Genomic DNA, 12452 nt, shown 5'->3' with positions numbered 1-12452 from the left:
TGTTCTTTTTATCTACCCGTATGAACGATGATAGGCAGAATAAACAGCAACAGCTTGAATTATATAGTTTTTTTGTCTTATGAAGAGTAAGAGTACGTATTTCATGTTTAATGTTGAACAAAACCGTTTATTTGACTGGTGCCTGACTTTCAGACTGGGCTTACCTTTGCGCCCCATTGAACACAGGAGTCGTCTTGCTGGCTTGCGTGTTTGTGTGTCGATGTTAGGCGGGGCCAGAGTGTCTGTGACTTGTGTGACTGCGGTGAACTTCTCAAGACGAAAGCCGAAAAAAGGTTGTTAAATTCAACGACAATCTGTACCTGTGTTAACAACTCACTTTTGTATTTCTGTGTGTGTGCGCGCGCACGTGCATGTACGTGTTTGTGTGTGTATGCGCTCGCACACAAACACTCACACACACACATTCATACACACCGCGACACACACACACACACACACACACTCTCTCTCTCTCTCTCTCTCTCTCTCTCTGGGTTTATATTTTATCATTTTGATTTTTGTGTCATTTTTAGATTCTTCCCCCCCTCCCCCCTTCTAGCTCTTTCCTTTCCTGCAACATGTTTAGACGCATCAAGGAGGCTAAGGCCAGTGTGTTTAACATGTCTACATGTGTTAGACATCTGCATGCTTCCTCACCCCAACTTTATTTATGCATTTATTAATAATAATAATAATGGTATTTATATAGCCCTGAATCTTGTGCAGGAAGGGCAGGCAAGGGAGGGCTATTTTGGGAAGAGGTGGGTTTTAAGGCCAGACTTGAAAGAGCTGAGAGTGGAGACTTGACGAAGCGAAAGAGGAAGTTCATTCCAATTGCAAGGTCCAGAGACAGAGAAAGAACAGCGGCCAACAGTGGAGTGTTTGAATCTGGGTATGCATAAACAGAGTGGATCCGAAGCCGATCGTAGTGAGCGAGATGGAGTGTAGAGGTGAAGGCAGCCACAGAGATAGGAAGGGGCAGTTTTGTGAACACATTTATAACATAGATGCTGATCTTGTACTTTATTCTGTGTGAGACAGGGAGCCAGTGGAGATTTGCAAAAGAGGAGTGATGTGCAGAGTTTTGTATGCGCTGAAGGGACTGAATGGATGAAGCAGGCAAACCAGATGTGGGGTTGCGTACACTTGAATCAGTCTGCACATTTTGATGCTTCCTTGAAACTGGAACTGACCAACATACACACTGACACAGTCACATACCCTTGTTCATGTGTAGAATTGGAAAATATACACTAGCTTGTATAAATACACAAACATTCATTAGACAGGGGCAGATCAAGCAGCAACAAATTTTGTGAAAACAGACATATATGGTCTGAAATGTTCCTTTTTTTGTTGTTTCTTTTCTTCTTCATCATCTTTTTTCTACTTTTTTTTTTCCTGTCCATTCTTCGGAAATCCAAAAGAAAAACCTAAAGAAAAATCAATTATAAAAATCACCCCATACAATTCAAAATTCTTCAGTTAATTTTGACATGAAATCTTACACATTTTCACTGTCTTAATCCATTAATCCCCTGGAGGAGTCTACAGTCTCAGCAGGTTCCCATGCCATACTGAAGCAGGAAAATTGCACACACAAAAATATATACTGTTTTTCCTCCAAATTGCATGAAGACACATCCAGAAATACTGTAGAAGTTAGTTCCCTTTCCTTATGGTTTATATACATTGGAACATAAAAAAAAAAAATGTTTTAATGAGACAAATTTTGACACCAGAGAAATGCCAGGGTACAGGGCTTAATGAGTTTATTCCATCACAGTGTTATAAATACAAAAAAAATTAAAGAATTAAAGCACACAGTTTGATAGTACTGACAGTGGATACATTTTAAGAGAAAAAAAGTTTTTAATAGACTAAACAAGGGCAGCAATCAGCAGTAGAAGGAACAGGAATGGGTGTGTACAGTATACTATATCAGTTCATGTCAATTCTTATTGTCATTGTGTCTTCAGGGTCTGCTGTGACTGGGTCAAACTACATAAAGGCCTAGCAAGAACCCTTTGAACTTTAAAAGGCATCGGCACAAAACCCGAAAAAACAACAGAACCATCACAGGGCCAAAAAGAAAAGATGAGTAAATCAGGTAAACTATATTATTGTATTAATTACTTCTTAGTCACAACAGATTTCTCTCTGTGAGGTTTGGGTTGCTGTCTGGGAAGTGTGTGTTGCCTCAATGCAGCCTCACCTTTTCTCTTTTTTTTTTTTTCTTTTCTTTTTTTTTTCTGTTTTTTGTCTGCAAGTGTGTCTGTTTTCCTATCAATTGTATGTTGGCTTAGTGCAATGTTTTGTACAGGATCTTGGTTTATCGTGTCATGCAATGAAAAGACCACCCAGACCACGATTTGAGGTCAAATGGAGGGAGTTTTAAAAACTTGGGTCCAGTGCAGAACTTGCACCTATGGACAGTCAGTTTTGGGGGCTTTTTTTTTGTTTGTTTGTTTTTCTTTTCATGAATCAGGAAGCATAAAACTCAGTTGCATTAGTGTAATGTATGTCTAATATCTAAATAACGGACTTTTTCTTGCTGAGCTTAGTGTTGGGGGAGTATGAGATGTAATGTCAGGGTTTTTAATTGACCTAGCGTGTTGTACTGTCATTTACATCACTCACTCACTCATTCCCTCGACCGCTGGGGTCGTTGGGGGGGCATGAGGAAGATGTCATAGCTCGCCACGCCGTTCTGTTGGCAGCTTTCGTGAGGAGATCTGGCATCGTCATTTTGGTCCATTCCTTGACGTCGCACCATAAGTGCATCAATATATAACACAAAGTATACTGAGATGAATACAACATTTTGAATGACATGATATTCTTTACGAGAAGAAAAGAAAACATGCATATGAAGTCTATGCAAACCATGTCCATGGACACTCTCTTCTTTGTTTTGTATATTACCAGATGGCCACTGCTACTATTGAAACAGTGAACAACAAAGTTCAGCTAAAAATTCTTCTTTCTTATACCTTACATATGGTTTGCGATATTTGCATATGTGTGTTATATCATTTAACCACATGCTTTCATGACTGTTTGAGTTCAGATGACATTTTTTCCTTGTTATACCTTGGATAAGGCTTGTGTCATTTGCACATGAGTTCTATCACTACATCAAATGCTTTGATGACTGTTTGTTTTGTTCATATTGTTTTCCTCCAAAGAAGCCCCAGTGGTTCATGAGATGATACAGCCACTGGCATGGATACTTGGCAAGTGGAGGGCAGAAGAGGGCGGCAGTGGACAGTATCCCACTATCAACAACTTTGAATACGGTGAAGAGGCAGAATTCTTCACCGTGGGCCAGCCCAATGTGCAGTTCAGGTAGGAGTCCGATTGAAAACAGAATGTAAGTAGTCTTTTAGTTTGACGTCTTTCCACACACAGGGATATAAGAGGGGTGGGGTGGGGGGGGAGGGGAAGCGGGTGTGTAATTGGGGGATGGGTTTGGGTAGGGATGTAGAGAGGAGTGGAACTGGAGGTGAAGAGGAAAAGGTGGTTGAGGAATGTATGCATGTAAACCAGCATGTGTGTGTGTGTGATTGTGTGTGTGCGTGTGTGTGTGTGCGAGAACAAAATTAAAAGCGGCTGTGAAATATGTGCATGACATTGTTGTTTTTTCTTCTACATTTTATTACTTTGCCTTGTTTGTTGGTTTTGTTTTGTTTTGTTTTTTTGTTGTTGTTTTTTGTTGTTGTTTTTTCCCCCCCCTTTTTTGGACAAATGGCACACAAACAAGAAATTTGAGAGAAAATGCATGATTTATCAGTGGCAGAAAGTATATCATTTCTAACAGTATGGTGATAAGCAAGCATAGATCTTAAAAAATTCTTACATATCCCTCAGAGCAGTTTAGAATATTCTCATTTTATCGCTGATATAAAAGAGAAGAAAAACAAAACCTAATAGATTATCAGAAGGCCACTGCTACTTTTGAAACAATAAACAGCAAAGTTCAGCTAGGAATTCTTCCTTCTTATACCTTACGTATAGTTTGCGATAATTGCAGTATCAACAACAATAATTTTTTGTGTGTCATTTCTTTCATTGTTTGTTTCAATGTTTGCAATGTTTCAGTTTATACTCCTGGAATGCCCAGTCAAAGATACCCCTACACCGGGAAATAGGGTTCATCCGAATCAAGCCAGGAACAAACAAAATTGCCCTCATCAGCGCACAAAACTCAGGCAAGTTGTTGGTTTTCTGCACTTATGCTTTATGCTGGTCACGCACACTTCCACATGTATGTGTACGTATATCAAAATATTTATGATTCTTGCACTGCGTTGTGCTTGCAAAAAAGCCTTTCCAAATGCTGACAGGCAGGCGTGCATTTATGCAGGCATGCATACATGTGCAAGTGCTTTCACGTTAGAAATTGTGTGGGCATGATAATACAATGATGGTGTGCACATGATAATACGAGACAAAAAGCACTCACACGCATGCATAGATGTACACGTGCTCCCATGTTTTCAGGACCATACTTAACGGATTGTTGCATACAGAATTATGCATTATACTGACTGTCAAGGAACCATTAAAGGAAACCAAACGCAGTCACCAAAGAGACTGCAAAAGAATAGAGAGTGATATTCAGGGCCAGCACCAGATAACCCCAAATGTCAATACGGTCTTAGAAAAGACAGTTTGACTCAAGTACACGCACTCACATACATTAGCGCACATACCCATACATACAGAAGCATGCTTATATGTTTTCAGTGACATTGCAAAACATAAATCATATAAACACACATGTGAACCACATACTCTTCACAATACAATGATAACAATAATGAATAATGTTAACAACAGTAATAAGAATAATGATAATAATAAAAGTCTTACATGCTTATCAGTTTACCAGTTATTTGGTCAGCTGACTGGCTGTTAAACAAAGTTATAAAATGAAATTTTTTTTAAAAAAAGAAGAAAATGTTCAGAGGACTTTTTCATCAACACACATGCACACCACACACTTAGAATTTTGTATAGTACACATATCGTAAGTTGCATACTGATCGGTTGACCAGTAATTTGACAGACTGATGGACTTGCCGACTGTCAAGTGGAAGGGCAAGTAGTGCACTTGCTGGGGTCAACTGGTGCTGTTCTTCATCATGGGTCAGGATGACAGCCTGTATAGTTGATTTATCTTTTCTTTCCTTTTCTAAGATTGAAATACCTTTTGCTTACCAGCTATACTTAGTTTCTTCCAGAGCAATAAATGCTGACCCCCCGTCCCCCTTTTTTTTTCTTTTTTTCTTTTTTTTCTTTTTTTCTTTTTTTTCTTTTTTTCTTTTTTTTTCCAGCAAAGTGAGCAAAGAAAAGGTCATATTTTCAACATTTTTTATCTAGACAAAGGTTCACAGATACTTTTTTTTTTTTTCAACATTGGGAAGTCACAGCACTATATTGCATTCCACTTCAAAATAAAACAGAACATCAGATATTTATTTACACATTGATTCTAAAATGTGATCTTGTAATACTTAGTTCACATCAAAATAAATTCATAATATAGGCAGAATGATAGATAGATATTCATTCACACATTGATTCCCTGTGCTATAATGCTGAGTTTACATCAAAATAGAGCATAGGCAGAACAATAAGTACTCATTTATACATTGATTCCTTGTGATATTATCATGTTTGCTTTACATCAAAATAACTTTGGCAGATCAATGAGTTCATTTACACATTGGTTTTATGTGATATGATAATTTTTCCATGTGATATTATATATAAATGTTTGCATCAACAAAATAATGTGGGCAGAACAAGGAGTTTTCATTCACACAATAATTCCATGTGATATTATAATGTTTAATTCACATCAGCAAAATAATGTAGGGGAAATAATAAGTATTCATTCACACACTGTTTCCATGTGATATGATTATGTTTAGTTTACATGAAAACAATATCGGCAGAACAATGAGTATTCATTACACAATGATTTTATGTGAATTCAAAATGCTTATTTTACATAAAGACAGTATAAGCAGAACAATGAATGAACATTCATTCACATATTGATTCCATGTGCTGATAAAATTATGTATAATGTGTTGTTTGTATTGAAACAATGAAGGCAGAACAAGGAGTATTTCTCCACATATTAATTCAGTGTTATTCAATGCTTGATATACATAAAAACAATATGGGCATAATACTGATTGTTCATTTGCACACTGATTCTATATGTGATATGATAATGTTTGGATTACATATGAATAATATAGGCAGACAGAACAGTGAGTATTCATCTGCACATTGATTCCATGTGATATTATAAGGCTTGGTTGACATTAAAAATGATAACAGGCAGAACAGTCGGTGTTCATTCACACCATGATTGAACAAAGAAAGGCGTGTTCTGTCACCACCACCTCCAGGTGTGACGGACATTGAGGAAGGGGAGGTGAAGGATGGTGAACTGACAGTGGAAACGACCACCATCCATCGCATCAGTTTCTCCAAAGAACCTGAAACAAAGAAGGTAAACTTCTCCTGCCGTTAACACCCCCCCCCCCCCCCCCCCCCCCACACACACACACACACACACTCACTCACACACACACACACACACACACACACACACACCATCCTAAATATTGCAGCTGGAAGTGAACTACCCTTTTTTTTTTCTTTTTTTTTAACTCAGTGGTATGCACATACCCATCCTTGAACTGTGAGGACATGCACATGCGTACACTTATTACACATGCACAATCATGGGGATCATATCAGGATTTTCAATTACCAGTGTGGTACTTATTCATTTATCTGTTTATCATTGTTGCTTATAGCCTAGCTGACCACACGCTACTGGACCATATCTGGGCAGAAAATGCTGTCAGTATCAAACCCATAGAACATGAAGGGAAGATTTTTTTTTTTTCAGACACCTGGAAAAAAATTAGACACAAGTCATGACTCAAATTCATGCACATTTTATCCAGAAAATTGAAATAACCTAACATATTAAAACATTAACATGTAAATGAAATAAGGCAGTCAAAGAAAATAATCAAAAAAATATAACACATTTGAATACTGTGAAGAGAAAGAAAATACATTAAAATATAGTGAAGGGAAAGATGATTTGTATTTGTATTTCATTTTATCACAACAGATTTCTCTGTGTGAAATTCGGGTTGCTCTCCCCAGGGAGAGTGCGTCACTACACTACAGCGCCACCCATTTTGTTGTATTTCTTCCTGTGTGCAGTTTTATTTGTTTTTCCTATTGAAGTGGATTTTTTACAGAATTTTGCCAGGAACAACCCTTTTCTTGCCGTGGGTTCTTTTACGTGTGCTAAGTGCATGCTGCACACGGGTCCTCAGTTTATCGTCTCATCCGAATGACGAGCATCCAGACCACTACTCCAGGTGTAGTGGAGGGGGAGAAAATATCGGCGGCTGAGCCATGATCCGAACCAGCGCGCTCAGATTCTCTTGCTTCCTAGGCGGACGCGTTACCTCTAGGCCACCACTCCACAAGCAAACAAACAGCAAACTTTTTTTTTTTTTAATAAAAATTTAAAAAATAAAATGGGCCACACTTAGTGCAAGAGCTTGTGCCCCCCCCCCCCCCCCCCCCCCCCCACACACACACACACACATACACACACACACACACACAGTGCTGTCCTACTGACAGGCTGTACACAAGATCAATACAACCACTGATTCTTTTTTTTTTCTTTTTTTTTTTCTTTTTTCTTTTTTCTAATTATTGAACTTGATCAGTCAGTTGAGTCGGCTTATTCAATAGAAACAGAAACGTTCACTGACATTCTCAAGGATTGATTTTAGTTATTCCTAATCAGGACACTGACTGGCTTTTGATGGGTACTTTGGTGTTGTTTGTTTTGTTTTTTTGGGGGTTTTTTGTTGTTTTTTTTGTTGTTGTTGTTTTTGTAGTTCCTTTAAATACCAATAGTGCAAATGCTGGTTAGTGCGATCACTGGCATACATACATACACATGCACACTCACGCATGTACACCACCACACACATACGAACACACAGAGATCTGTTGACATCTGCAGACAGATATGTGAGCGTGTGTACATTGTGATCAAATGCAAGAGCATCCTGTATAAAACCATTAAACAGCAACAAAATTTCAAAATGTTACTATGGCTTGGTAACAGTTATTAAACACACACACACACACACACATACACACACACACACACACACACACACACATTAATTTTAATTGTGCACATTATTCAGTGCAAATTAAAAAAAATTATATAAAAAAGAAACTACCAATAATTATGACTTAAAAGAGTGTGATAAATTCAGTATGGGCAACATATTCTGAGTTAATCATAAGAAAGTCATTAAGCTTCACATAAATTTAACTTAACAAACCAACGCAGCTTTCTTCACGGAGCTTTTAAATTTCCAAACATGCAGTCATGATTTGCCACAGGTGGTGCGGACATTCCAACGAACTGGAGACGAACTGAAGCAGGTGCTTTCCATGGAGACATCTCGAACTCCTCTGACTGAACATCTCAGTATCACCTACAAGAAAGTAGACTGAGAACAACACCCAGAAATGTTCTCAACTTCATAAACAGTCTTAACCAGTAGAAACAAAAAAAAAACATAGATTTGAATATCAGTGCACATGTTCTTGCCTTTTAGAACTGGTATTGTGTGTATTTTACTCTGAAGACATATCAGTTGATGACAGATCAGAAATATTTGTTGGTATAAGTTTTTTTTTTCTGATTCTGGAAGGAATATCCTAAGTGGGAATCAGAAGTTTAACTTACTTGTATGTTTCAATCGTTTCACACCATCTTTCTCAGCACAACTGACAGGTTCAGCGGTCGGATGGTTAGAGCACTGGATTTTCGCCGGAGTTTTCTCAGTTCAAATCCTGTCGCACCTGGTGGGTCAAGGTTGGAGATTTCTTTTTTCTGATCTACCAGGTCAACATGTGTGCAGACAAGCTAGGGCATGAACTCCTTTCGTGTGTATAATGCATGCAGAATATCAAATACGGATGAAAAGATCCTGCAATCTGTGTCAGCGTTCGGTGGGTTATGGAAACAAGAACATACGCAGCATGCACACCCCGGAAAACGGAGTATGGTTACCCACATGTCAGGGTAAATAAACAAAACGGTCGTACACATATCCAGGTAGATAGCCTGTTGTGCAAAAGACCCCATGTTATGCACTTAGAGATTGGTCTCTGACAGAGGATAGGCACTATGTAAGTATCCATATTGTTATCATCATCATCAACTGCCACCGACATAATGTTCGTTGGTACAGGTTGCCTTATTTTCACTTGTGCTAAAATGGTAAATGAAAAATGGTATGAAAACATCAAATGAAACAAGTTAGCTCAACTTAATAGTCTGGTTTAGGAAATTTCTTCAATGGGAAATATTGTTTTAATTTCATTGACGGTATTCTGTTAGTTTGCTGTTTGACTGTTGATGCAGTCATCCAGTTTGAGAACAAAAGATCACTTGATTTTGGGGATCACCAGTGTGTGTGTGGTCATGTATTTGTTTGTTTGTTTTGTTTTGTTTATATTCCTGTAAAGAATGTCTCACATGTCTTAACCAATCAGAATGGTGATATGTGATGTGTAAACGCTTTTTGTGAGAATCAAAGAAAATGTGGGGGGGTAGAGCTGGGAGCTCTCACTTGAAAGATGATTCCACTTATACGCAGGTCGCTCCATTATTGGCACAGCTGGGAGGATTTTCTCATGATGTGCCTATTCACATTCCTGTGCCCAGAAGTTAAGAGGTGTGGGGGGTTATATGTGTTCCATTTAGGTCACTCAGTCAGATCAAAAGCCAATTCCAGACTGACCTGAAATGACAAGGGTCAAACCATAGCATTCCAACGATGGAGCTGTTGTAATTGCTGTGGCTTCTCTTGTTTGTCATCTGTCGTTGTAATTCATCAGTTGTTTGTCATCTGTTGTTGGCATTCATCAGTTGTCTGTCATCTGTTGTTGCCATTCATCAGTTGTTTGTCATCTGCCATTGCCGTTCATCGATTGTTTGTCATCATCGGTTGTTTGTCATCTGTCATTGCCATTCATCGGTTGTTTGTCATCTGTCATTGCCGTTCATCAATTGTTTGTCATCATCGGTTGTTTGTCATCTGTCATTGCCATTCATTGGTTGTTTGTCATCTGTCATTGCCATTCATCAGTTGTTTGTCATCTGTCATTGCCATTCATTGGTTGGTTGTCATCTGTCATTGCCGTTCATCGGTTGTGCCTTTGAGAGAGCAGAGAACTGTGGTGTCTCAGGGCTGTGGTAAACATGCTTGGAAGTGAATGGAAAAATTAATGTTGCTGAAAAGAACTTTGAGGTGGATTTTGTTATGTGAAAGCAGCTGGCTGACGATAAAATAATTTGGGGTGCTGCTGTAAATTCACTCTTAACACATAGGAACATGAAAATATCCCGTTCATGCACCCATAAATGCACTTACGCTTAACCACAGTCACACATACAGACATATATGCGACAGTTACGCAATGAACATAAGATCAGGATGACGTTGGTATGTGATTGTGTGGGACATGAAACTGACGGTATCTGTGGCCCAATGATAGAGCACCATTATCTGCACCGTTTTCAATGGCAGTTACACTAAACCACAGTCAAACATATAATTATGCGACAGTTACGCAATTTTCCGTACATAAGATGTTGTTGGTATGTGATTGCAAGAGACCTGAAATGGACAGTATCATGTGTGACCTAATAATGGAGCACCATTATCTGCACCGTGGCATAATTTCCTCGCTGCTCATTCCATGTCACCAATTTACAGCCACGCTCGGGTTCCTCTGCTACTATCTCGGTGCTAGCAGTCCACAGAGAGCTATCTAAAGTTCAGTCGTTAGGAGGCTACATTATATTCATGTATGAACTTGCGTTTCTATTGAATATGTTTGCAATAGTAATTTACACTACATTTTTTGACATTCAAAGTGAGAATATTTAACCAGGACATTTCTCTCTGTCTCCATGGCCATGCACACATGTGTGTTGAATGACCCTGTGATTTTCTTGCAGTGTTTTGTGTGTTTTATACCACAAACGCATATCTGTATTTGGAGAGAAAATAAATAAGATTTGTGTTTATGTTCATGCTGTAGCATTTACCTAATGCGACTTACCTCATGACATAACGTCGCATGCGATTTGGGTTTTTAGTCAATTGTATTTGAAACCGGAAGCGTTGCTATGACCACGTTGTTCAACGACTGTTTTAGCGAAGTTGATTTGAGAATGTTTTAGCTTTGTTATTAAATGTTTTGTGACCCCGACGTGAGTAGAATCTAATAGTGACCAGCTAATACCAGCTACGACCACTCGTATACTCACAAACTCATACAAATTACAATCATGTCGATGACAACAGAAGCAATTACACAACTTGCAGACGCCATCCGGCAACATACTTTATCTCAGACAGAAAAATTTCCTCCTCAACCACTTGTGGCAGCTGTCGCCTTCAAAGCACCCCCCTTTTGGACAACCAATGCATCAGCATGGTTTCTTCGTTTGGAAGCTGTTTTTGCTACCCACACACCTCCCATCACGAATGATTTGACAAAATTTCATCATGTGGTACAACTTCTCGACTCAGATACATCCAGGCGTGTACAAGCGGTAATTGAACGCCCCCCAGACACCCAAAAGTATGAAACACTCAAGGCAGCTCTACTCAAAGCTTTTGAGTCCACACAACTACAGAAAGATACTGCCCTTCTGCAAATGCAAGGTCTGGGAGACAAACGACCGTCAGAATTATTACAGTACATGCAAACGATGAATTCCAACCCAGAGACTCTCTTCAGAGCTCTTTTTCTGAATCAACTGCCACCAGAAGTCTGAAAGATTCTTGCCCAGTCTCCAAACGAAGATCTTGAGGTTCTGGCCGAAAAGGCTGACCACATTTTGGAACTGGATCTTCCAACTCCTGCATTTGTGGCAGCTACATCTAATCGACCACCAAAGAATTATTCTAGCACTGCTGCTTCAAATCCTTTCACTTTGTGCAAGTACCACGCACGATTCGGAACTGAAGCGAGACGCTGCGAAAACAAGGTCGGTGGACGACCCTGTGCAATGGCCCCACAACAACCTAAGTGGAAAAGAGATCAAAAACAGGCTGCTAACATTAGCTCCACCGAATCTCAGGACTTTTCAACAACTACCTCAGTCAACATTAACACAATCATGGTAGCAGATGTTTTGTCAGGACGCAGTTTTCTGGTTGACACGGGGGCTGAGGAATCTGTTTTCCCTGCAAGTGTTGCAGAACGCAAAAAGACTCGAGGACCCAGTCTGATTGCTGCCAACGGCTCAGCCATTCCTGCTTATGGAAAAAGGAATATCCCATTACAATTAG

At 39.1% G+C, this 12452-nt stretch overlaps 1 protein-coding gene across 1 annotated transcript; it reads left to right on the top strand.

The window, feature by feature from the left end:
* The first annotated feature begins 1 nt into the window (after position 1).
* Positions 2–12452, top strand: LOC143289119 (peroxynitrite isomerase THAP4-like). Its single transcript, XM_076597982.1, has 6 exons — positions 2–293; positions 1980–2110; positions 3189–3348; positions 4102–4211; positions 6429–6532; positions 8479–12452. Exons 2-6 carry the CDS (start codon positions 2098–2100, stop codon positions 8590–8592), a joined length of 501 nt encoding a protein of 166 aa, XP_076454097.1. The 5' UTR covers positions 2–293; positions 1980–2097; the 3' UTR covers positions 8593–12452.

The sequence above is a fragment of the Babylonia areolata genome, chromosome 13, assembly GCF_041734735.1.
Source record: "Babylonia areolata isolate BAREFJ2019XMU chromosome 13, ASM4173473v1, whole genome shotgun sequence".
Lineage (NCBI taxonomy): Eukaryota > Metazoa > Mollusca > Gastropoda > Neogastropoda > Buccinidae > Babylonia > Babylonia areolata.
The sequence above is the reverse complement of the archived record's forward strand: the minus strand, read 5'-3'. Positions and strand labels throughout refer to the sequence as shown.

Excerpts from the sequence above, each read along its gene's own strand:
- LOC143289119 (XM_076597982.1), top strand. Across the intron at positions 4,212-6,428 it reads CATCAGCGCACAAAACTCAG|GTGTGACGGACATTGAGGAA; the intron begins GCAAGTTGTTGG and ends CACCACCTCCAG. Across the intron at positions 6,533-8,478 it reads AAGAACCTGAAACAAAGAAG|GTGGTGCGGACATTCCAACG; the intron begins GTAAACTTCTCC and ends GATTTGCCACAG.